At 46.8% G+C, this 25,584-nt stretch overlaps 1 protein-coding gene across 9 annotated transcripts in view; it reads left to right on the plus strand.

The window, feature by feature from the left end:
• The window catches only part of TET3 (tet methylcytosine dioxygenase 3), a 111,997-nt gene that overhangs the window by 47,158 nt on the left and 39,255 nt on the right, over positions 1-25,584 (plus strand). For 8 of the 9 annotated variants that reach the window (XR_015137310.1, XR_015137311.1, XM_086327654.1 and 5 more), the window contains one exon: positions 6,853-8,974. Coding sequence is in view for 6 of the 9 variants with exons in the window: in XM_086327654.1 (XP_086183780.1) it covers positions 6,853-8,974 (2,122 nt within the window). In the remaining 3 variants the exon portion in view is untranslated. Of the gene's footprint in view, positions 1-6,852; positions 8,975-25,584 lie in introns of those variants that run through there. The other variant, XM_086327660.1, reaches the window with a different exon arrangement.

Raw genomic sequence — 25,584 nt, forward strand, 5'->3', positions numbered from 1 at the left:
GCAGATGTCTGAGGGGCCAGCTCTGGGAGGGAGCAAGGCGAAGGCTTTAGAGGAGGAGGGCTGTTGGGCCTTGGGAGTCCTGAGTAAGCAGGGCACAGGGCCGAATTCTGAGCGAGTTTCCTGGGCCCTGGAGGAAGACCTGGCGTCCTCTGCACGTGAGAGTGGCAACTTCAGGTGACGATGCTAATACATACACATCAGCCGTTCCTGAAGTAGGTGACGGGTTAGGTCTCTTGGCTCTGAGAAGGGCATTATTCTGCCTGTCTTTCAGTAACAACCCCCTGCTGCCCACCGCCTGGTGAGGGGAGCACATACCCCTGGCCTATCCAGACCAAGTGGGATGGGCCAGAGTTTTTCTAGTGAAAGCAGGGAAGAGACCTGGTTAGTCTGGGTATGTGGGTCCCCGTGAGGGCAGGGTTGTGTTCTGTGCCTGGAAGGTGGCTCTGAGAAGGGCAGTACCAAGACCTTCGGGGGGCCCTCCTTGGAAGCAGATGGAGAGGCGGGTCAGGCTGTTCAGGAGCCGATGGCTTTGGCAGCTTTTCGGACCTCTGTGTGCATGCACTGTGACAGGTGCCCTAACAGGGGAGGGTCCCAGAGTGCCCGGAGACCCCGCAGGCCGTCTCAGAGTCGAGGCTGAAGAGACTTATACCAGCCAGGTCCTGGGAGGAAGGAAGAAGCAGCTGACTATTTTGAACACATACTGAGTACTCTGTCAGATTCTGAAGCTATGGTGGAAGCTGTGTCCCCTTGGAGTTTTTATGGGGTAATCGGTCCCTGTCTCTTAGAAAAAGATCTGCACCAGGTGGCCATGTGTACGATCTGGCTCCGACCTGTGTTGGGCAGGACTGATTTTATCACGAGGGGCTGATTCTGTTCCTTGTCTCAGCCTTCCTCTAACCACTTGCTTCCATAATCACGCTTCGTTCCCATCTCTCTGCTGTTGTCTTAGTTCAGGCCCTCATCATCCCCGATCTGGACAGCAGCATGTCTCCTAACTGGCCTTTGGGTCACCAGCCTTCGACTCCGTCTGCAGTCAGTGCTCTGTGGGATCATCTGAGTGCCCCTCCTGAAATGTGAATCTGCTCCTGTGTGCCCGTGATGTGAGCCACACTATGTATGCCTCCCTGTGCCTCGCGCTCAGGATATGCCCAGCTGCTCGCCCGCCGGGCCTTCTCATGGCTCTGTGCCTTTGCACATGAGAGTCCCTCCATCTCCCTCCTTCCCCTCCTCAAAAACACCTGCCCATCTTCTGAGTCTCGTCCCAAAGGTCTCTTCAAGAGGAAACCTTTCTTGATAGACATGTCTACTTCCCAGAGAGAAGTGGCTCCCGTGCCCCAGGTCCCGGAGAAATGGTCCTCGTGGCGCCAGTGCACGAGGGCATTTGTTTGTTTGTGGGTCTGTCTCCTGCCTTTTGCTTATAAACTTCTTGATGCTCCTGAAATACGTAGTCCAGTCCGTTGTAGGGTAAGAAACCACCCCAGAATTAAGTGGCATGCAGCAGGAATCGTTTTATTAACATTATGATCATGGAGTCTTGGGCCTGGAAGTCAGGAAGGAAACAGCATGGGTAGGTAGCTGGTCTCTGCTCTTTGACGTTGGGGCCTCAGCTGGGAGGTCTCAAAAGCTGGAGGTAACTCGATACAGGGCTGGAATTCTCGCAGGGCTCCTTCACTCACTGACTTGGCACGTTGATGCCCACTCTTGGCTGGAACCTCAGCCAGAAAAGTCCAGAACACCTGCATGTGGCCTTTCCAGACAGGCTGCATTTCACAGCCCGGCAGCGGGTGCCAAGCGTGGGTGTCCCCGAGAACCAGAAAGAAGCTGTATTGTCTTTTATGATAGATTTGTAAAACATGACAGTGGCGCTCCCACCACTGTCAGAGACTCACCCCAGTTCAAGGGGAGGGAACACAGACCCCACTTCTCCATGGGAGAGGTGCGTGTGGGTGGAGGGGTTGTGATGGCCATCTTTGGAGAATAAAGTCTGTCCCCCCCCCGCAGCACTGGGTGCGTACAGATGGCACACTTGAGTTCTGAAGGTTGAGCAAGGGTGAGGTGTGAGGAAGAGTCTTGAGGGAGGGGTGTGATCAATAGCAGACTGCAGAGTGGAGAAAAGATGGGGGGCAGCGGCGGGGACTAGGGAGCTACTCTCAAGTTGGACAATTAAAAAGTGTGCACACGCAAGACCCCAGCTAGGAGGGGAGGAAGGGAGAAGGAGGAGATAGAGTAGAGAGACATTCGTGTTTAGAATTGTGTGGACCTGGTGGCTGGCACATTGGAAGAACGTGGGTGATGTCTGGGTCGGGACCACTTGGGAGAATAGGAGTTGGGGACAGAGCTTTTGGAGGAGGGACACGGAGTTTGGTCCTTTTGAGAGAGGCTGCTCTCAGTGGGCCTGTAGCATGTTCCAGGGGCTGGAAGCAGCTGGAGGCCAAACTTTAAGGAGCATCCTCAGAGCAGTGCTTGCCACAGCCCAGAGAGGAATGAGAAATAAGGGAGAAAGTGTGGAGGGCTTTAGGGTTAGGGCATGTCTAGCTGGGACTTTGAAGGGACCTCCATCCTCCTCCTACATTGTCCTCTGTGTCTTGCTAGTAATCGTCAAGTAACAGCTCGGTTTCCTTTCCAGTACCCCCTGCTTGTTTGGGGGACAGGATTCAGTGCATTTTTTTATTGAAGTATCTCTCCGTGTTAAAACTTTTTCCTAAATTGAGCCGAAGTCTTCTTTCTCAAGCTTTCCCTGTTTTCTGATTCCACCTCTTAGGGCCACTCAAAACGAGTTAAAGTTTATTCCCAAATGGTAGGCCCTCAGATGTTTAAAGATCTTCTTGAGTTTCATCTTCTTCAGAACCAGAAGGGACCTGTTTCTCGAGTGGTGTTGAGCTGTGCTGCTTGCTCTTCCTCTGTGCCCCCTCACTGCGCAGGCACAGCTGGGCTGTTGCTGTCTGTGCTGTGGGTTCTGTTCCAGGCAGGTCCTATGTGTGTATCCACCTGCAGATAGGCTAGTGGACTGTGAAATCAACCTGCACGGAAGAGGGAGGGAGGGATTTGTGTATCTAGTAAGGGGAAATCCTGTTTTGTAAACTTGTCATATGTATACAAGAACCTAATGGATCACAGTGTAAAAGGTGTTTCTTACTGTCTGTTGTATCAATAGTGAAGAAGTTTGGAGAAACCTTGAGTGATAAGACCTTTTGAAGTTGCCAAATCACATCACATCGAGTATAGGGAATCAGTAGACCTCTCCCCCTCCCGGTTACTAAGATGTTTTCACGTGCGCCACTGCCCTGTACTGCGGCCGTCTTTGACCTGCACGGGTGTGTTTCAGGACCTTGTTTACCTGTTAGATCTTTTTCTCTCCTGCCTGTTGACTGTTTGGCCCATTCCTGTCACTTGTCTATTTAATGAGTGTGCCTTCACTATCATTATTAATTAATATGTTGGCCAGGGCAGTTCTGAGGACAGAGCCCTGTGGCAGACCACGGAAGACCACCCCCCATCCCCGACTTGTACTCTGGGTATGGTTATTCAGTTGTTAGTGAGCCAGCCCATCCAGCCCATCATTTCCTGAAGCTGGCCCTCAAGAGGGATCACAGCCAACCTTGTGGAACTTGGATGTCTGCAGCCTGATTCACAAACCCAGGGCCCTGGCAAATAACACAAATGAATGAAGTGCTAATTAATTTGAGCAGTTAATAAATAATCCCTGACTCCTGGCCTTGGTTTAAAGGAGGCGATGTGAATAATGCGGCTGGTCGTAAGCTGGAGAAGTAGTCTGTGCTCAGTTGTAGACAGAGTTGCCAGACAGGAGTGTGGGCCTTCAAGAATATCTGAAATTTGATTTTTTTTCCCCCAAACAAAAACCAAACAAAATAGATCTGTGGCAGATTTGACCTGCAGCCCTTGCGTTTGTGACCTGTGACCTCCTCACCTCCTGGTCCAGTGACCATGTAAAATAAGGCACTGATTACATGGGTGTAGATGGGCTGATGGCTGTCCTTGAACCTGACTCTTTGAGGTCCCTTCAGTTACCCACTCAGGACTCTGACCTGGACTGATCTCACCCAGTGTACTGAAAGTTGGGGATGACACTTGCAAGGCTCACCTGTTGGCACCTTCTCCTGATGGCAAGTTTCTTCTAGGATCACTGGCAGGTGTCAAGAGTGTGCCAGTGGGCTCCCTTGGCTGGGAAAACTGAAATTTAGAGGTTCTTAAAGTCTCCCACCTATCTTTGCTTCACTTTACTCTTATCTATATCTAGTCTTCTTTTTCTTTTCAGTCCAAAGAGTATTTTCCTTCCCTGGGAATTCATAGGCACGAGAGTGGGCCTAACTCTAACTTGTTCTTCTTCTTCACACACCCAGAGTAACTTATAAAAATCCTTTTAGTTGTTTTGACTATTTTGGAGAAGCCTCTGCTCATACAGCATTAGTCTTCCTGACACTGTTTCTGTAAATCCATGCTAATCTCTCATGTTTCTTCTTGGTTGTACATACTTCTTCTGTCTTTTATAGGTAAACATGGTAAAATTTGACCACTTCAAATTCTGTAGCCTTTGCAGCCACAGGAGTATAGGGTTTAAAGTAGGAAGGAGGGGAGAACTGGGTGTTCAGCCGCATTTCTAGAGGAAAGGTATTTGTTCCTAGTTCCTAGTTCTGAAAGACTGTCTTCATCAGGGAGAGGCTGATGTATCTCGTGGCCTGTGGGTGTGTATGGGGGACTAGGCAGGAGGCACGGAAGTTATTAAGATTTGGCTCTTGGCTTGAAGGAACTACCATCTAGTTGGGGGAGGCAGCTCCTTGTTGTGTGGTAAGTGCCAATAGAAGCATGTATAAGTTACTGTGGGAACCTCAGGAAGGGAGCACTGGTCAGTCTGCCAGCCAGGTCAAAGAGGTGACACCGAGCTGATGCTTGAAGAAGAAGCTAGAGACCTCACAGAGGCTGGGAATTAGAACTGCATGTGCAAAGCTCAGAAAAGCATATTAGAAAAGCATGAAGGTCCTTTGTGGCCAGAATCGGGCAAGTGACGAGAATGAGGTGGGAACCATTAGGCTGGGTCTCTGCTCACCTCCCAAACGCCAGTCTCAAGCCCAGCTTCCCACCTCTGCTTTGGAGCCCATGATGGCGCTGTTTTGACCATCTAAGGACTCATATCATTTAACATCTGCTCAATATACTTTATGTTCTACCTGAGGGACTAATTTGTTTAACTTTTTATTTTGATAGAATTTTAAAACTTACAGAAAAGATTAAAGAAGAGTACCTGGGACTCCCATATACCCAAATTGTTTACATTTTGTCTTATTTGCTTTATCGTTTTGTCTATGTGTGATATTTTAATATATGCATGTACTTTTTTTCTGAGCCATTTGAGATTAAATTGGAGATACCATTTGTCCCTAAATACTTCAGTGTGTATGTGTTCTAAGGACAAGGACATTCTTTTACACAATCATAGTATAACCATCATGTCAGGAACACAGAGATTGCTATGATATGTTCGTATCCACATTCATATTCAAATTTCATCCGTGGCCTCAGTCATGTACTTCATAGCTGTTTTTCCCCAGTCCATGATCATGCATTTTGCTGGGAGAGGTGTTTGCTTTTCTTGTCTTTGAAACTTTTTGGAGAGAACAACCCAGATGCTTTCTAGCCTGCCGTGTGGTCTCGATTCATCTGATGTTTCTGCATGATTACGTTTAGGTTATATGTTCTGGTTGCGGGTCTGTGTGAGTCTTACATCCTTCTCCTCAGTGTAGTGTATCAAGAGGCACATGATGTTGGTTTGTCCCAGTATGGTGATGACTTTGATCATTTGGTAAAACTGGTGTCCGCTAGATTTCTAAGTTGCTATTGTAACTAAGTCATTTTTAGAGAGATGTTTTGCCAAGCCTTCATCTGCTATTCGTAGCCTCCACTGATGAGTGTCTATATCCTTTTCTAGCCTTTTCTATGTTTTATTCGCATTCTTCTGTAAGGAAGAGCTTTCCCTTCCAGTGGGATGAATTCATGCAGACTCACTTCTGCCTCTCTGCATTACCTTTGACTTGCTGGAGTGGAGCCCCAGCCCACTTCCTCTTGTGTTCTCCCCCTTCGGTGTCCTTCGGGTGGACATCAGCTGAATAATGCTGGTTCCTGGGATTGGGCAGAAGCTTAGATCTTCTTTCCAGCAAGAACTTGCTTTTCATTGGCATGAATGGCTCAGTGTGGGGCTAAACACAGGCTGTATGGGATGATCAGAGCTTCCTCAGGCCTGGGGCGGGGCTAGGAAGGTCGTCCTGTCTGCCACCTGCGCTCAGCCTGGGCTTGAGTAAGACAGTAAAAGGCCAAGAAAAGAACCATGGATTCCTTCCCACGAGAAGCCATGTTGGCCCCTTGTCCAGACTGAGTTTGTTAGTCAGAGGTGCTCGTCCCCTGCCCATCACACACACACTTTGCCCTGCTGGCGCATTGTTACATGGCTGCTTAGTTAGCTTTCTTCTCCTCCTGGCAGAAGGCAAAGGTTCTGGCGTCACTTTGGTCATCGTTGAAGACCTTTACATGTGTCCTCAACAGATGCTTGGTTTCCGGGGCCTTTCATTGGTGTGATCAGTATGAGACCCAGAAAGGATCTGAGCAGCATTCAGATGTCCACGTTAGGCTCTCTTAGAGATCCGCTTCTGGGGTGCAGCCTGCTGGGAGAGGAGGTGTGGGGCGACGCACTGAGGCTCAGGCTCTGTCAGAGACAGGGAGAGTGGGCAAGGAAAGCGGGGCTAGGTGTGCCTCTCACTGGTGTGGCACAGGACAGTGCTTTTCATGAATCGTGGCTCATCTTTTTCCCTCTTCTTCCTCCTCCCCTCTCTCTCTCTTCAGACAGGCTCAGAGCTCAGCCCAGTTGATGGACCTGTTCCAGGTCAGATGGACTCAGGGCCAGTGTACCATGGGGACTCACGGCAGCTAAGCGCCTCAGGGGCGCCAGTCAATGGTGCTAGAGAACCTGCTGGACCCAGTCTACTGGGCACCGGGAGTCCTTGGCAAGCAGACCAGAAGCCCGACTGGGACACAGCCCCAGGACCAGCTCACACCGCTCGCCTGGAAGATGCCCACGACCTGGTGGCCTTTTCGGCCGTGGCCGAGGCCGTGTCCTCTTATGGAGCCCTTAGCACCCAGCTCTATGAAACCTTCAACCGTGAGATGAGTCGTGAGGCTGGGGACAACAGCAGGGGACCCAGGCCAGGGCCCGAGAGCTGCTCCGCCAGCAGTGAAGACCTAGACACACTGCAGACGGCCCTGGCCCTCGCTCGGCATGGCATGAAACCACCCAACTGCAACTGCGATGGCCCAGAGTGCCCTGACTACCTCGAGTGGCTGGAGGGGAAGATCAAGTCTGTGGTCGTGGAGGGAGGGGAGGAGCGGCCTAGGCTGCCAGGGACTCTGCCTTCTGGTGATGCTGGCCTCCCGGCGCCAGTCACCGGGCCACTTCTCAACTCCGAGGTCCCCCAGATGCCTCCTCTGGAGGGCCTGCCCCTGTCCCAGAGCGCCCTGAGCATCGCCAAGGAGAAGAACATCAGCCTGCAGACTGCCATTGCCATTGAGGCCCTCACACAACTCTCCTCTGCCCTCCCCCAACCTTCTCACGCCACCTCCCAGGCTTCTTGCCCCCTTCCCGAGGCCTTGTCTCCTCCTGCCCCTTTCAGATCTCCCCAGTCCTACCTCGGGGCTCCCTCGTGGCCTGTGGTCCCTCCTGAAGAGCACCCATCCTTTGCTCCTGACGGCCCTGCCTTCCCTGCAGCAACTCCGAGAACAGAGTTTCCTGAAGCCTGGGGCACCGACACCCCACCGGCAACTCCCCAGAGCTCGTGGCCCATGCCTCGCCCAAGCCCTGACCCCATGGCTGAACTGGAGCAGTTGTTGGGCAGTGCCAGCGATTACATCCAGTCAGTATTCAAGCGGCCCGAGGCCCTGCCCACCAAGCCCAAGGTCAAGGTCGAGGTGCCCTCTTCCTCCCCGTCCCCTGTTCTCCAGAGGGAGGCGCCCACACCGTCCTCGGAGCCTGACACCCACCAGAAGGCCCAGACGGCCCTGCAGCAGCACCTCCACCATAAGCGCAGTCTCTTCCTGGAACAGGCCCACGACGCCTCCCGCCCGCCACCCTCAGAGCTTCCTGCTCCTGGCTGGTGGGCGCCACCCAGCTCACCTGCCCCTCGGCCTTCCGACAGACCACCCAAGGAGAAGAAGAAGAAGCCCCTGACACCAGCTGGAGGTCCCTTGGGAGCCGACAGAGCTGGCCCTGGGATCAAGCCCGGTGTCCGGAAGCCTGTTCACATCAAGAAGTCCAGGCCACGAGAAGCGCAGCCCCTCTTCCCGCCTCTGCGGCAGATCATCCTGGAAGGGCTGAGGCCCCCAGCCTCTGAGGATGTGCAGGCTCACCCACCTGCCCCCGTCCCCACCTCACAGGGCTCTGTTGTCCCCCTGCCCCCAGAACCTTCTCTTGCGCTATTTGCACCTAGTCCCTCCGGGGACAGCCTGCTGGCCCCTACTCAGGAAATGAGGTCTCCCAGCCCCGTGGCAGCCCTGCAGCCAGGCTCCACTGGCCCTCTTCCCCCTGCTGATGACAAGCTGGAAGAGCTCATCCGGCAGTTTGAGGCTGAATTTGGGGATAGCTTTGGGCTTCCTGGCCCCCCGTCTGTGCCCATTCAGGACCCTGAGAACCAGCCAACTTGTCTCCCAGCCCCCGAGAGCCCTTTTGCTACCCGCTCTCCTAAGCAAATCAAGATCGAATCTTCAGGGGCTGTGACTGTGCTCTCAACCACCTGCTTCCATTCAGAGGAGGGAGGCCAGGAGGCCACACCCACCAAGGCTGAGAACCCACTCACACCCACCCTCAGTGGCTTCCTGGAGTCACCTCTTAAGTACCTGGACACACCCACCAAGAGTCTGCTGGACACACCCGCCAAGAGAGCCCAGGCCGAGTTCCCCACCTGTGATTGTGTGGGTAAGTCCTTCAGGCTGTCAGGGATGAGGGGCAAGGGGATGAGGCCTGGTGGGCTTGGATTTCTAGGCTCCGACTTGGATTTGGGAAACATTTGCTGTGTGCTGGCCACCACACTGGGCCCTGCGGACACAGAAGTGAGCTCGCAGGCTAGTGGAGAAGATGTTGAAGGAAACTGATGGTGATGCTGTGTGGTATATCGTGTGTCAGTGGTGGTGCTTTGTCATACAGATTGAGGTGAGGGCATCGTGGAAGCCTTCCTGTGGGAGGCCGTCCTTGTGCTGAGGCCTGCAGGGCTGTCCAGTGGAAGGAAGATGTGCTGAGAAGAGGGACTAGCTTGGGCAACAGCTTGGTGGCCGTGACAAGGTAGGGCCTGTTTTGATGGCTCTTGGCCTGGAAAGCAAAAGGGGAGGAGTCTGTGTGGGGATGAATGAAAGGCGGCTTGAGAAGCAGGCAGGGACCAGGTCTTGCAGGCAGGGCCCAGGGAGCCACGCTTGGGAGTTTGGCTTGATCTTACTGATAATATGTAATGAGCTCCCGGGTTTTAAAGCACCAATCATCAGCTTGTGCTTCTGAAAGACTATTCCGGCTTGTGGGGAGGAAAGATGGGTGGGGGGGCCTGTAAGAAAGGTATTATTGTGAGCTGGGCCTGAACTGAAACAGTAGGTAGGGAGAGGCCGCAGAACTAGTGGCCTCTGAGGAGGGGGCTGTGGGGATGTGGACAGCTCAGGTCTCTGGCTCGGTGGGAGTGAGCACTGAGAATGCACGAAGAAGCGGCGAGTTCTGTTTGGACAGCCTGAGTTGAAGGGCAGAGAGACTGTAGATTGGGCCCTGAGTTATACATTTGGGTGTAGTTAATTTCAGATGATGGTTGAAGCCCTGGTGTGGATAAGAGCACTGAGGAATTGGGTCTGTTTCTGAGCCTTGCCTTCTGGAAGAGAAGCAGGGCACCGGGCCTCTGGAAGGCTGTTCTGGGGACTTCGCTGTCTCGAGGGAGGTCATGGATGCCTCAGGAAACTCCAGGTCCACTCTAGAAGGTGGATCTCTGCTACTTACTGAGCATTCGTAAAAGATGTGCATGTTTCAGATGTTGGCCAAAAAACGCATTGATGCTGATGATGAGCATGTTGAATTGTTGTGATTTTATGATACACTAATAGATCTTACGAGAAGCCTGTCTTCTCTGCTTGTTTAAATACACTACAATGTTTGGTCAGTTGTGTGATTTGTTGGCCTATTGTATCCCAGTTGATAAGGAGAAGCTGGGCTGCCCTGCCTGCTCCAGCTATCCCAGACTCCTGGGGTATAAGACAGTGAGTGGGGCTGGCAACAAAGAATCTCTTGGAGAACAAGGAAAAGTTGGCCTCAGTGCTTCCATCCAGGGGTGAACAGATGTGCAGCATCCTGCCAAAGGCTCACAAACGTGCTCTGAGATTGTGGTTTCCACTGAGGGCCCACCCTCTGCGTTATTGGGTCTAATAATGATGTGACTTTGAGGGCCCCTTATTTCCCAGCATTTGGGGGAGACTTGTTCTGATCATAGGACTTGGGGGGCCCCCTTTCGCTCTTCATGTTTGTAGATGTCTGGCCTGTCTTCCTTGTGTTTAGGGCTTCTTTTGCTGTTTCTCCTCCTCCATGGAAGAAAATAGTCTTATATAGGGCTGAGGACATAGTTGATCCATGATAAATATTTAATTGTGGAATTCAATGATACAAATATTGGGATGAAATACTATGTTTGGTCAAACTAATTTTTTTAAACTTGAATTTTAATCCCATCACTCCCGCATGCCTAAAATGAAGGGGATAGCAGTGCCCGGTCACCAGGGTTTATCTGAACATTAAATTAGTTAATACAGGTAAAGCACTTAGGACTGTGTCTAGCATATAAGAAGCACTGTAAGAGTGCTTAGCTATTATCAATCCTATCAAGTGCAAAAAAGCAAGAAAAGGATGTAAAAACATAAATATTATGAAGGAGAAAAGTGTTGGCTGTTACTTTGTTGATTAGTCAGTTATTGTTTACCTAACCCAGTCCTAGTGACCAATATGATAAAATGTAAGAGAAATGGTTTACCTTCTAAGGACATCGTGGTTTGCTTAAAGAGACAATGTAAACAATGAAATACCCGGTTGCCCAGTCAGCAGGTATGTGCCCAGTGCCTGTGCTGTTATATGGAAGTGGTTGCACTGCCATAGTGCTCTGAAACACCAGGCTTGGTTGTCATCATGGGGGCAGTGCTTTGCTTAGGAAGCTACTGTTCGGAGCTGGGTTTTGAAGACTGTAGTGAACATAGGTGGGGCAACGTGAGAAGGCAGCCACCCTCGCCCGAGGAATTCGTGAGCGTGGTTAAGCAGCACCCTCAGGGTGCTGCTGCATTTCTTAGGCCAGAGGAGCCCCCCAGTGGATAGGACAAGATTCAGCTTGGAGCTCCCGAGCGAAAGCAGGGGCAGTAGAGTCAGCGTCAGAGAAATCCAATGTGGTAGTGGTGGCAGCCTGTTGCCAGGCAGGGTTGGGGGGTGGCAGGGGCAGTGGGCAGGAGGTAAGGGGAGCACCAGCACTGGTTCTTTGTTGCTCCAGTTTGTATTTTATTTACATGCAATACAGATAAAATATTTGTATGCTGCTGCTGCTGCTGCTGCTAAGTCGCTTCAGTCGTGTCCAACTCTGTGCGACCCCATAGACGGCAGCCCACCAGGCTCCCCCATCCCTGGGATTCTCCAGGCAAGAACACTGGAGTGGGTTGCCATTTCCTTCTCCAGTGCATGAAACTGAAAAGTGAAAGTGAAGTCGCTCAGTCATGTCCAACTCTTAGGGACCCTGTGGACTGCAGCCCACCAGGCTCCTGCGTCCAAGGGATTTTCCAGGCAAGAGTACTGGAGTGGGGTGCCATCGCCTTCTCTATTTGTATGCTATCTAATGCTAAACAAACAATTAGAACCAAACCCACCTTGTGTTGTTAAATGTTAATTTGTGGGAAAATGCTAACAATGAAAACAGCAGATACAAAGAATATTTAAATGATCAGCTCACCTAGGGTTAAAACAAGAATAGAGGGGACTTCCCTGGAGATCCAGTGGCTAAAATTCCATGTTCCCAATGCAAGGGGCCTGGGTTCAATCCCTGGTCAGGGAACTAGATCCCATGTGCTGCTACTAAAGATCCTGCATGTCACAGCTAACACCCGCACAGCCAAATAAATAAATATTTTTTAAAAAATAGAGAAAAGTCTAGGAAGAAATACATCAACAGTGGGATTAAAATTCAAGTTTAAAAAAATCAGTTTGACCAAACATGATATCTCATCCCAATATCTGTATCATTGAATTCCACAATTAAAATATTTATTATGAATCAACTATGTCCTCAGCCCCATATAAGAATATTTCCTTCCCTGGAGGAGGAGAAACAGCAAATAAGGCCCTAAACACAAGGAAGACAGATCAGATATCTACAAACATGGAGAGAGAAAGGGAGGGGCCCCCAAGTCCTATGATCAGAACAAGTCTCCCCCAAATGCTGGGAAATAAGGGGCCCTCAAAGTCACTTCTGGTCAGACTGTGGGGGGCTTTTCTCTCATTATGTTTTCTGACTTTTCTGTAATGAAATATGTATTTTATAACCAAGAAATATTTTTGAAAATGCCTCCCCCTATAGACGTGGCCCAGAAGATGGATTGGTGAAGAGTGATAACCCTGTGGCAGGAGACCAGTTAGGAAGCTGTTGAGAATAACAATAAGAACTACAGCAGCAGCAATAAAGTAGTAGAGGAAAAGCTCGCTCTCTTCCAGGCACTGTGCCAAGCGCTGCTGTGCAGGCACTGCCTCATTTCATCCTCTATAACATCTGCATGAGACAGATACTATCAGTAGTTCCATCATAATGATGTGTTTTCGTTTCTTGATGTTTCCTGCTTTCTTGCAAAATCAGATTCAATGACTTTTCCAAGTCAAAGAGCTAGCACGGTGGAAGTAAGATTTGAACCTAGGCAGCTGGACCTCTGTGATTACTGTGATTAAAATTGTGTCACTGGGAAATAAGGCCAACTAAAATAGTGGTGTTGGAAATGGAGAGGGCCGAAGAAGGAAGGAGTCACTTGGAAACAGTTTCTGGAGGTGCTGAGGTTTTTGTTAAAGTCTGGACAGGTGGTTTGGCAGAATTCAGCTGGTGTGGCGAAATTTATCTCTGTGAACTGAAGCCTGGGACAAGGGTTAGGAATGAAGCTTGTTCACTCTGAAATTAATGTCAGGTGGGAACCATCTCATATTCCAGAAACTCAGCCTCTCAACAGTGGTATGTAGAAAGATGCAGATTGCAGGAAGCATTTTCTGTAGAAGTGCCAGTGAAATTTGGAGATGTCATTAAGCTCTCATAACAGACAATTTACGTATGGGAACAACTTTATAAAAACACGAAAAGGTCTTAGAGCATAGCAAAAGAAACCTAATGTTCAAGCTCAGTGGTGATTTTTGCTAAATAAGCATCTTTGGCCAATATGGGCACCACTAGGTAACCAGTAAGCCAAACACCAAGAGCACCACTTTGCACTTGTATGGAGATTACAGGTTTTCTGAAGGCATGGCTGGGATTCATCTCTACTTGTTTTCTGAATCTTGAAATATTGCATTTAAAGGTACCTGTTGGGGCTTCAAAAAAAATAAATTTAAAAGACCTGAAAGGAGATGCTTTACTCCAAAAGGTAGTATGATATCTACAGACTTGGGAAAACATGACCCAAATTGAAGTTCTGTATTGAAATACTGGGAGAAGAGAGTATTGATGCATTTGTAGTATTTGGGAGCACACACCGGAGACTCTTCTAACCACCACTTCACCTTCCTGTGACACTCCTGTCAGAGGCAGGATGGTGCACTGCAGTGACTGTTGGCTAGGCCCTTTATGTATTTTATCTGTTCTCAGAAATGGGGACCTTCCCAGGACAGGGAATGCGTCCAGATGATGTTTTTGTGGGGAAAGCATTCTTGGAGGTTATCTGCTCGTCGTTTTATAGATAAGGAGATAGGTCCTTGTCAGCTTCCACATCTGTCCTGCTGTCTGCAAGGAGCAGTCCACAGGTAGCTGGGGACATATAATGACAGTGAAAGCAGGAAGTTGAGACAGATGTTAGAGGTTGTTTTCATAGGAATGCTGTGTTTTGTTCAGTTGATCATCTTGCGCTAAAGTAATAGCCAAAGATCAATACAAGAAAAACATCTCCTTGGCTTCCCTGGTGGCTTAGTGGTAAAGAGTCCACTTGCTGATGCCTGAGATACAGGTTCGATCCCTGGTCTGGGGAGATCTTACATGCCCAGAGCAACTAAGCCTGTGTACCACAACTCAGGAGCCTGGGAACCCTAGAGCCCGTGCTCTGCAATGAGAGAAACCACCTCAATGACACGTCCGCGCGCCACAGCTGGAGAGCAGCCCCTGCTCGCAGCAACTAGAGAAAAGCCTGCAAGGCAGTGAAGACCCAGCACAGCCACAGATAAATAAATAAAAAGGAAAGCTTCTGCTTTGCCTGGAACATGGTAGAAGTTTGGATGAGGGGGGAATGTTGTCCAGCAGATGTGGCTGATCGCGGGGTGACTTCAGGTGAACCACAGTTTTGAATGGGAGACACAGAAACTTATCTCTGTCTACAGTGAAGTCTATTTCCTGTAAGTTTTTTGCTGCATCAGGTCTCAGCTGCGGCACAGGGGAATCTTCGTTGCTTCGTGTGGGAGCTTTCCTTGCAGCGCACAGACGCTAGAGCTGTGGCGCATGCGCTCATGCAGTGCGAGGTCTTAGTGGCTCTGCAGCTTGTGGCGTCTTAGCCCCCCGACCAGGGAGTGAGCTCGTGTCTCCTGTATTGCAAGGCAGATTCCCAACCATTGGACTACTAGGGAAGTCCGGATTTCCTATGGGTTTATGAGAATAGTTTCCTTCTTTGTATGAAGTTTGATAGGAAAAAGAACTTCCTCTCTTTTAAAGGTCTTCCCTGGTGGTTCAGATAGTAAAGAATCTGCCTGCAATGTGGGAAACCTGGGTTCAATCACTGGGTAAGGAAGATCCCCTGGAGAAGGAAATGGCAACCCCCTCCAGTATTCTTGCTTGGAGAATTCCATGGACAGAGGAGCCATGGGGTCTTTCACTTTTTGTTTTTTTTTTGGCAATAGAATATTTGTATACCAGTATATTGGAGAAGGCACTTGCGACCCACTCCAGTACTCTTGCCTGGAAAATCCCATGGACGGAGGAGCCTTATAGGCTGCAGAGTCGCTAAGAGTCACTAAGAATCGGACATGACTGAGCGACTTCACTTTCACTTTTCAGTTTCATGCATTGCAGAAGGAAATGGCAACCCACTCCAGTGTTCTTGCCTGGAGAATCCCAGGGATGGGGGAGCCTGGTGGGCTGCCGTCTATGGGGTCGCACAGAGTTGGACACGACTGATGTGACTTAGCAGCAGCAGCATACCAGTATATAGTGGGGGATCTGACTGTATGGTGGGTCGGAGGGACTCAGAAAGAACTTCTGGATGAAGTTTTGTCTTATCTGAGTTTTAAAGGATACGTAGAAGTTTAGTAGATTAATAGGGAGAAGGTAGAGTGTTCTGGGCAGAGGGACATAAAGATTATAGAGATGAAAAACCACATGAAGATATGGAGATGAGAAAGCATGGAGAAATACAAGTAGTTCTGGTATGACTGGTGTGTTAGGCGAAAGATTGGGTGTGGCTGGAGAGGAGAGTTTCAGGGGAAGAGGGGATGATACCAAAGGCAGAGAAACCAGTTTGCAAGCCCAGGCAAGAAATAATGTGTGCCTAAAGTAAGAATGGGACTTCCCTGGTGGCTCAGATGGTAAAGCATCTGCCTACAATGTGGGAGACCCAGGTTCGATCCCTGGGTTGGGAAGATCCTCTGGAGAAGGAAATGGCAATCCACTCCAGTACTCTTGCCTGGAAAATCCCACGGACGGTGGAGCATTGTAGGCTACAGTCCATAGGGTTGCAAATGACTGAGCGACTTCACTTTCACTTTCAAAGTAAGACTGACATTGAGTAGGAGGGAGGAAGAGAAGGGGTGGATAAAAGAAAGAATAAGGAGAATTAACTGGTTCAGTGACCTGTTGAATGTAGAAGTAAAGAAGCAGTCACAGATGACTCCTGAGGTTCCAGGTGGATGACTGGGTGATGGTGGAGCCGTTCACCAGGATCTGACGTGCTGGCAGGGAAGCAAGTTTGGGCATCTGCCTTTGAGATGTCTGTGCGACCAGCAGGGGTGCACTTGGTTGGATCTGTGAATTGGAAGTTCTTCAGCTTCCAGTGATGGTAGTTGAAGTCACAATTATAGACATTTCACCAGGCTGACTATGTAGCTCAAGAACGGAGGATACTAGCTTTCATGGCAGAGAATCTCACCCAGGAGGCCCTGAGGGAAGAGTGGAAGAGATGTGGGAGGTGTAGTTGAGGAGGGATAGGTTAGAACAGACCTAGTTTTGGAGAGCCAACAGCATCCCTGCTGCAGATGGGTCAGGATTTAACGCCAGGTTCTTCTTTGTCTTCCATGGTCTGTTGTTAAATGTGCACGCTCGTCTTCTCAGTCAGATCCCAGGTTCCTTAAGAACAGGAACTGGACGTTATGTTTCTAAAGCATCTAGACTGCTGCTGATTTTATGGTGGTGCTCCACATATTTTGTGGTCAACTTTTACCTCTATATTAAGTTCTACAAAGACATCAGATAGATTTGGGCATGATCTTAACCTTTCATCTTTATCATCAGTGAGTGTGCCCATCGTTATGGAAGCATTTCTGTCTGCTACCAGCAGGCCCAGTTTGCTGCTCACGGATTCACAGGCAGATGACCGAGGTTTTAGTTTTAGAAAGGTTCATCTGGCACACCTGATCCAGGATGGGGCCCAACCATCTGCCTGTGAGGATTTCTAATTACCAGGAGGCAACGTTCTAGCAGTTACTGGTTTTCATGCAAATGGAGTTAGTTCCATAAACTTAAGGTGTTTGGCTTTATGTCTACTAAAATTACATCAGGAAGCTGAAGCGTTACATAGGATTGCTTGGGAAAAGATGGGTACAATAAAACCTTTGTGTGACGTTGACACCTGTGCATTAGTTATCAACTGTCTGTCAGTGTTGTAAAGAAAAGAAATGCCTGTGCCTGTGTCTATACATGGCTATGAGGTTCCCCAGTGGAAAAGTGTGGGTGCCCTGATCTCTGTGTAGAGTTGGGTAGAGAAGGTAGAAGGTTCTTTTAGAATTTAAGGACTCTTCTGTTAGGTAGTACTGAGTAGTTTCTTGTGTTTAATCTCTCTTCCTGATAGCACAAAGGATACATGACAGTCTTTCCCCAGCCTTGTGCAAAAGTGGAGCAGAGCATATTTTTCTATTTTGAGAATAAAATTAAGTGCACAGGGGAAAAAAAAAAAAAAAAAGCACACCCAGAGCCACGTAACTAGCATATTCTTGAAAATTGGATTTTGCTCTCCTGAGCTCTACCCCAGAGCTTTCCATTGTGTATTTTAGGGAAAAAACATCATTTCTCTCACTGCTCAAAGCGAGACATAAGAGATTTTACTTTAAGAAGAGTTGAGCCATTTCCTTGCCCTGTCATTTTAACTGTATGAAGAAGGAAGAAATACTATGCTGGGCACTAAAAGGAAAAATGATGACTTAATAGCAAGGTAGTCAAATATTCCTTTTCTGAAATGTGGTGAAAGGAACCAAGACAAACAAAAATAGAAGAGAAAATTTTATCAACTGACATCTGAAAATGGCCCCAGTCTTAAACTATGAATTCCAAGGGCTATCTGCCAGCTGATAATCAATTTGAATTGAAATAATGATGACATGAGGTGTATACAACTCCCAGTGTCGGGGAAAAAAGAGTGGAGGGTTAGAAGGACTCCACAGCTTGGAAGGATGGGCTGGAGACCACCCATCTTGAAGGCGTGCACTTAGGAAGTTGGGAATGCAGATAGGCTCCATTTCCTAGTCTATTCCAGTTTCTGATGGATGGTTGGCTGGAGAGTTGAGGAACCATATCTTAGGAGCCAGCCTTGTAGCCCAGGGCTAGCAGCACCAAACAAAGGCCATTGTGCAGAGAAAAATATTTGCTGAACCACCTAACAGACCATAGGACTTTATCTTAACTTGATCAGAGTGACCAGTCCAGTCCTATATGAGAAAATAAACCAGAATCTTAGCATTAGACCAGAGCACGGCCCAAGCCTCCACCCCCAGACATACATACAGATTGAGAGGCATTGGCCCCAGTGAACAGAGCGCATAGAGGTGCAATTTCCCAGTTGCAGCTCTTCACAGCCAGATCCAGATCCTCCTGGGCTGCTGAACTGTTGAGCTAATAATTGAAACCTCTGCAACATCTAATTCTCCAAGCTTAGTTTCTCAGGGAAGAATTTGAGTTAGTATCCAGGTAAATACAGAAGAATAAGGAGATTCTACCCATTCTGCTTTTAGGCAAATGAGTCTAGACAGGTGACTTTCAACTGAGTGTGTTTTACCTCCTTTTTACCCCAGGGGACACCTGGCAATGTCTGAGGACAGGTTTGGTTATCACAACCAGTGTGGTTCTACTGGCCTCTAGCGGACAGAGGCCAGGGATGCTGTTAAACATGCTACAATGCACAGAACAGCCACCCCCACCTCCTGCCCCTCAATGAAGAATTATCTAGTAAAGTGTCAGTAGCGCCAAGGGTGAGAATGCCAGGAGGTAAACTTCCTCCATTGAATGACTAATTAATAAGTAAAAAATCCAATATGTAACCCATTCAGATTCTGTAGGGGGAAGTGGAAAGATTAAATATAATATTCAAATAAAGACTTATTTGAGGAAATAAGAGTTTGAAAACTGATTTATACCTTCAGGGAAGTTCATTGTGAAACCAGAAATGAAAGATGAGCTTCTAGATTAAAATTACAAGGAAGTCACAAGAGGAATGGATTAAACTGTGCAAGAAGCATGCCGTTTCACAAAGCACTTAGAATACACTGGAAGTGGCAAAAAGCAGAATCAGAGTTAAAAAGCAAATCAGTGAGGAAGAGGGACAGGCTTGAAAGATCACTCAAAGTGAGAGTAGAGAATAGAAATGAACAGAATCAGAGTGGAGATATGGGATACAGAAGAGAGACGGAAGGGATCTTCTACACAGACTAGTTCTGTCAGGAATATTGGGAACATTTCCTGCTGTTCCCAACGAAATCATGGAACAAATTGAACAAAGGCAGGAGTCAAAGATAAAATAGAAAATGTTTTTGAAATGAAAGAAAATAAATAAAAATCAACAAGTAATAATCTAGATGAGTTTCAAGGTGAATTTCAAGGATGATGGATTTCCTACTAATAAATTAACCAAAAATTAAGTTGGTTATACATACTTGGTTTTTAAAGATATACTTTTTAAATGACCCTGTAATCCCATTCATGGGCATGTATCCAGAGAAAAACATGATGCAAAAGGATACATGCACCCCAGTGTTCATTGCAGCACTGTTTACAACAGCAAAGACGTGGAGGCAAAGTAAGTGTCCATTGACAGAGGAATGGATAAAGATGTGGTACATATATACAGTGGAATATTACTCAGCCATTAAAAGGATGAAATACCATTCACAAAAACATGGATGGACCTAAAGATTGCCATACTGAGTGAAGTAAGTCAGATAGAGAGGGAGAAATACCCCTTATATGTGGAATCTAAAAAGAAATAATGCAAATGAACTTACAAAAATAGAGACTCACAGACTTAGAGAATGAACTTATGGTTGTCAGGGTTGCGGGGGAGGGATAGTTAGGAAGTTGGAGATGGACATGTACACATTACTATTAATATATTTAAAGTGGATAACCAACAAGGATCTACTACATGGCATGTGGAACTCTGCTCAATGTTATGTGGCAGCCTGGATGGGAGGGGAGTTTGGGGGAGAAAACATTCTCTTAATTGAAACATATATAGGAAGATATATAAATCTTAAGCATACCTCAGAGATACTGCAGATTTGGTTCCAGACCACTGGAATAAAGTGAGTATCACATTAAAGTGAGTCCCATGGAATCTTTGGTTTCCCAGGGCATATAAAAGTTATGTTTGCACTATACTGTAGTCTGTTAGGGGTGTAGTAGCATTATATATATATATATATGAAATATACATACCTTAATTAAAAATATTGATAAAAATGCTAAACATCATCTGAGCCTTCAGTGAGTTGTAATCTTTTTGAAACAGTGGCATCAAAGATCACAGATTACCGTAACATATAAAATAATGAAAAAGTTTGACCTATTGTGAGAATTACCAAAATTCAAAGGGAAGCAAATACTGTTCGAAAAATTGCACTGATAGACTTGCTCATCTTAAGTTTGCAAGAAAGCTTCAGTTTGTTAAAAAAAAACAACAACAGTATCTGTGAAGCACAATAAAATGAGGAATGCCTATACAGCTTTACAAAAAGCATGCATTTGTGTAACCACATCAAGATCAAGAAACAGAACTTTATTATTTCCCTGGTGGAGCAGTGGATAATAATCTGCCTGCCAAGGCAGGGGACATAGATTCAGTTCCTTGTCCGGGGAGATTCCACATGTCACAGAGCAACTGAGCCCGTGAGCCACAACCGCTGAAGTCCACGTACCCTAGAGCCAGCAGGCTGCAATTGCTGAAGGCTGTGTGCCTAGAGCCTGTGCTCCAGGAGAAACCACTGCAGTGAGAAGGCTGCACACTGCAGCACAGAGTAGCCCCCACTCACGCAACTAGAGAAAGCTCGTGTGTAGCAACTAAGACCCAGTGCAGCCAAAAATATAAATATATTTTTTAAAGTGGAGTAATCTCAGCAAGGTTTTCTTTTTTTAAAATAATTTTGTTTATTTTGGGTTGTGCTGGGTCTTGGTTGCCGAACAAGGGCTTTTCTCTAGTTGCAGTGAGCGGGGCTACTCCCAGTTGCAACGGGCAGGCTTCTCATTTTGGTGGCTTCTCGTTGCAGAGCACGGGCTCTAGGGTGCTCAGGCTTCAGAAGTTGCTGCATTCGGGCTCAATAGTTGTCACTTGCGGGCTCCAGAGCACAGGCTCAGTAGCTGAGGTACACAGGCTTAGTTGCTCCGAGGCATGGGAGATCTTCCCGGATCAAGGATAGAACTCATATCTTCTGTATTGGCAGCCAGATTCTTTTTAAAAAAATACTGTTGAGGGCTTCCCTGGTGGCTCAGTAATAAAGAATCCGCCTGCCAGTGCAGGGAACACAGGTTCGATCCCAGGTCTGGGACGACCCCACATGCCTTGGAGCAGCTAAGCCTGTGCACCACACTACGGAGCCCGTGTGCGCTGCAACTTCTGAAACCCAAGTGTATAGAGCTTGTGCTGCACAAGAGAAGCCACCGCAATGAGAAGCCCACGCACCACGACGAAGAGTAGCCCCCGCTCGCAGCAACTAGAGAAAGCCCACGCAAAGCAGTGAAGACCCGGTGCAGCCAAAAATAAATAACAGTTTTTTGTTTTTTTTTTTTTAAAAGAAACAGAACTTTACCATCACATCAGAAACCTCTGTATACCCTTCCCTAGTCACTTAACAACCCATTCCAGTGTTCCTGCCTGGAGAATCCCAGGGACGGGGGAGCCTGGTGGGCTGCCGTCTATGGGGTCGCACAGAGTCGGACACGACTGAAGCGACTTAGCAGCAGCAGCAGCAGTCACTTAACACCTGGCTCCCTAAATCAAACTTTGGCCTACAGACCAATTCTGGTTTACAGCTGTGAGCTAAAAACAGGTTTTTAAAAAAATGTTTTTATATTGTTTTTTAAAATCAAAAGAAGAATAGTATTTCATGACTCACGAAAATTATATGATCAGATTTCAATGTCTGTGAAGTCTTAATGAAACACGGTCATGCTCATTTGCTATGTTCTTTCTGTGGCTGCTTTTGCACTGCTGCTAAGTCGCTTCAGTTGTGTCCGACTCTGAGCAGCCCCATAGACGGCAGCCCACCAGGCTCCTCCGACCCTGGAGGACCAGGGTTGGAGGCAAGATTCTCCAGGCAAGAATACTGGAGTGGGTTGCCATTTCCTTCTCCAGTGCATGCGTGCATGCTAAGTTGCTTCAGTCGTGTACGACTCTGTGCAACCCTATGGACAGCAGCCTACCAGGCTCCTCTGTCCACAGGATTCTCTAGGCAAGAACACTGGAGTGGGTTGCCATTTCCTTCTCCAGCTTTTGCACTACATTAGCAAAAATGAATAGTTGCTGTAGAGACTGCATGCCCTGCAAAAGCCTTGAATGTTTGCCGTCTGGCCCTTAACATAAAAAGTCTGCTGACTCCTGTCCTAAGGTAACTTACTCTTCTAACCACATTGATCAGTTTTGCCTGTTCTTAAACTTCATATGTATGTATGCTTTTATTTTCTGGCTTGCTTTGTTCAGTGTTTGTGAGGTTCATCTGTTTGTGTGTAGCAACAGCTCATTGCTATATAGTATTCCATTTTATGAATATACCACCATTAATCCATTAGATTGTTGATAGTCTTTTGGGTTGTTTCCAGTTGGGGGTTATTATGAGTCATGCTGCTATAAGACATTCTTATATACATCCCTTGGTACATGCATGTATACACTTATATGCTATTGTTGGGTGTATATCTAGGACTGAAATTGTATGTGTTCAGCTTTAGGAGGTACTGTCTGTTTTCCAAAGTGATTGTAGTAGTTTAAACTCCTACCAGTAGTACTTCACATCTAAACCAGCAAATGGTATCAATAGGCTTTCTGCCACTGTGGTAGGTGTTTACTCATATCTCGTTGTGCCTTTCATTTGCATTTCCCTCATGATTAATGTATGTCCTCTTTTGTAAAGTTCAAGCCATTTGCCCATTTCTCTGTAGTGTTTCTTTTTCTTATTGATCAGTAAGGGTTCTTTTTTCTGGATATGAGTTCTTTGTTGGATGTATGAATTCCATTTCTTGGGATATTGAAATTAAATGTTTGACTTAAGAATTCTGTGCCCAGTAAAGTTGCCATTCATGTGTAAAGGCTTCATAAAAACATTTCCAAACATGTTAGAACTCAAAATTTTTTGGAGGTGAATCAAATAAGTAGCAGATCAGGGAAGTGTGATCTGTGGTATGAAGGGGCTGGCAGTGAACACTGAACATATTGTTTTTCTGAAACAAAAGGTGATGTCTTTATTTACGCAATATTTGAACTTTGTTTTATATTAAATATATCTTTTATAATAGAGGGGGGAAATATGTTCACAACGATACCAACAAAAAGCAGGAGGTAAACTGGAGGAAGACGTATGAGAAAGTGTGTAAGGGTGCTGACTTTTCTTTCCCAAAGTACTATTAGCGTTACTGAAAGCATACTGTAGACTGGTGGGGCAGGGGGAAGTAAAGGAAAACACAAAATCTATTTTAAAAGATAGGCAAGAAAACCAGGAAACATGGAAAACATAAAATGACAGACAGAAGACCATGCGTATGTTACAGTAATAAATAGAATCAACTCGCCTACTGGACTTGATTAATAGCATTAGACAACACCAAGAATACTAACAAACCTTATTTCACTATGGGGAAACAGAAGCATACATGTGTCACTGATTCAGAGCATATACTATATTCTATAGACTTTTACCCCAGCCTTGTGAAATCTTGTCACCTGTCTGGCACTGTAACTAAGTGAGAGCCCATTGCCACACAAAAGAGGCACATACATAATGGTATATATCCTTATGTATGTAAATATGTATGCAAACTAGAAGAATTAAATTCGAGAATATGTACTAGTTTTATGGGGCTTCCCAGGTGGCGCTAATGGAAAAGAACCCACCTACCAATGGAGGTGTGAGACGAGGGTTGATTCCTGGATCAGGAAGCTTCCCTGGAGGAGGACACAGCAACCAATTCTAGTATTCTTGGCTGGAGAATCCCTATGGACAGAGGAGCCTGGCAGGCTACAGTCCATGGGGTCACACGGAGTCAGACACGACTGAAGCGACTTAGCCCAGCACAGCACTAGTTTATAACTAAGCATATAACTGGCTCTAAGTCCAGTATCTTCCCACAGAATATCTTCTCCCTCATACAGGCATCTAATCAAAGGAGAGATCTCTATATATGTATAATATATTTTAATATATATGGATAATGTATTTTAATGTGTATTATATATTATAATATGTATGTATTATATGTTTTTAATATATGTATTTATATTTTTAATATATATACATAAAATCAGGGAAAGAGATGTAATTAAAAGAAATAAGACTTCTGAAGGACTCCTTGGATGCCTTGTAAATTGCAAGGCGTCCGTATAGGAAAAGGGAGAGAGTTTTCCTTGTAGGAGAGGAAGAGAATGCCTTTGGTTTTGCTTGGCACTTGGAGCTGTGTCTGGCCTTTGTGTGTTAGCGGCCTTCCCAGAGGATCCGGACCATCTGATTTCCAGGTTAACTTGGTTTTGGAGCTTCATATCTTTTTCCCTAGCTGCTGGGATGGAGTTGTCAAGATTTTCCTCATGAAAATCTCGTTTCTCTACCTTTCATTATAGGTTTTGAGTTTTTCTGATTTGGGACGCCAAAAGCTACATTACATTCCAGTTCCAGCGTGAGAGCCTACAGTCAATCCCTTGCTTTGACTTTTCTCCAGACAGTAGAAACTGGACAAGAGCCGCAAAGTTCTGGCATATTCCTATGTTCTATTTTGTGTACAGCCTCTAGTATCCTAGTGCTCTAAAGAGCTTTCAGACCACTACTTCCAACACTCATATTCTTATATTCTCTCTTCCTACCCTTACCTTGGTCTCTTCCCTCCCCCACTCCATATATACATCCTTCTTTAATCCTCTCTGTCTTATGGATTTGGAGCAAGTAAGTTTTAATCCTTTCATTGAAAAGGATTAAAACATTTAAACATTGATAGGTTATGGACTGTGCCACGTACCTTCCATCTCACGTAATCCTCAACAATTCTAAAATATAGAAACGTTACTTTCACTGCCTAAAGCTCCTAAGTATTGTGTGACTTGGTCACAGTCATACAGTTTGTTTGGCAGAGCCTAGACAGCAGCTGTATATTGAGTTCATATTACACTCCAAATACTGCACTTGGCCCTTTATGTATTTTACAGAAGAAGGTGTGAGGATTAGAGAGGCTAGGAAAATAATTCATCACAGTTGCCCAGGTCTCTGTAAAATCTGTGTTCATTCTGCTGTGACATGGTAACAATAAAGGTGTGATCCCTGCTTTGATATTTTTGTTGTATGCAAGATGCTCTGGGAGTCCAGAGGGAAAGAAGAAGTCTAAAAAGGCTTCACAGAAAAGGTGGCATTTAAACTAGGCCTTAAGACATGAGTTTTCCAAAGAAAGAAAGAAACGAAGGCACTGTTGCCACTGGGAAAAGGTGTTTCAAGACACAGGAGTATTGCATGGTTGTGTAAAAGGAGCTGCGCTGACCGCTGCAGGATGCAAGGCTGAGACGTATGTGGAGATGACTCCTTGGGAGCCTTGTGGACTGCGCTCTGGGATTTGGGTTCTGTCTTCTGTCTGGCACGGAGCTGGTCTGATCACATTTCTGTTTTGAGTCTAACTGGTATTGGGGTAGGAT

This window comes from Bos grunniens, chromosome 11 (assembly GCF_055505025.1).
Source record: "Bos grunniens cultivar Pamir isolate PY7600 chromosome 11, Bosgru_T2T1.0, whole genome shotgun sequence".
NCBI classification, from domain to species: domain Eukaryota; kingdom Metazoa; phylum Chordata; class Mammalia; order Artiodactyla; family Bovidae; genus Bos; species Bos grunniens.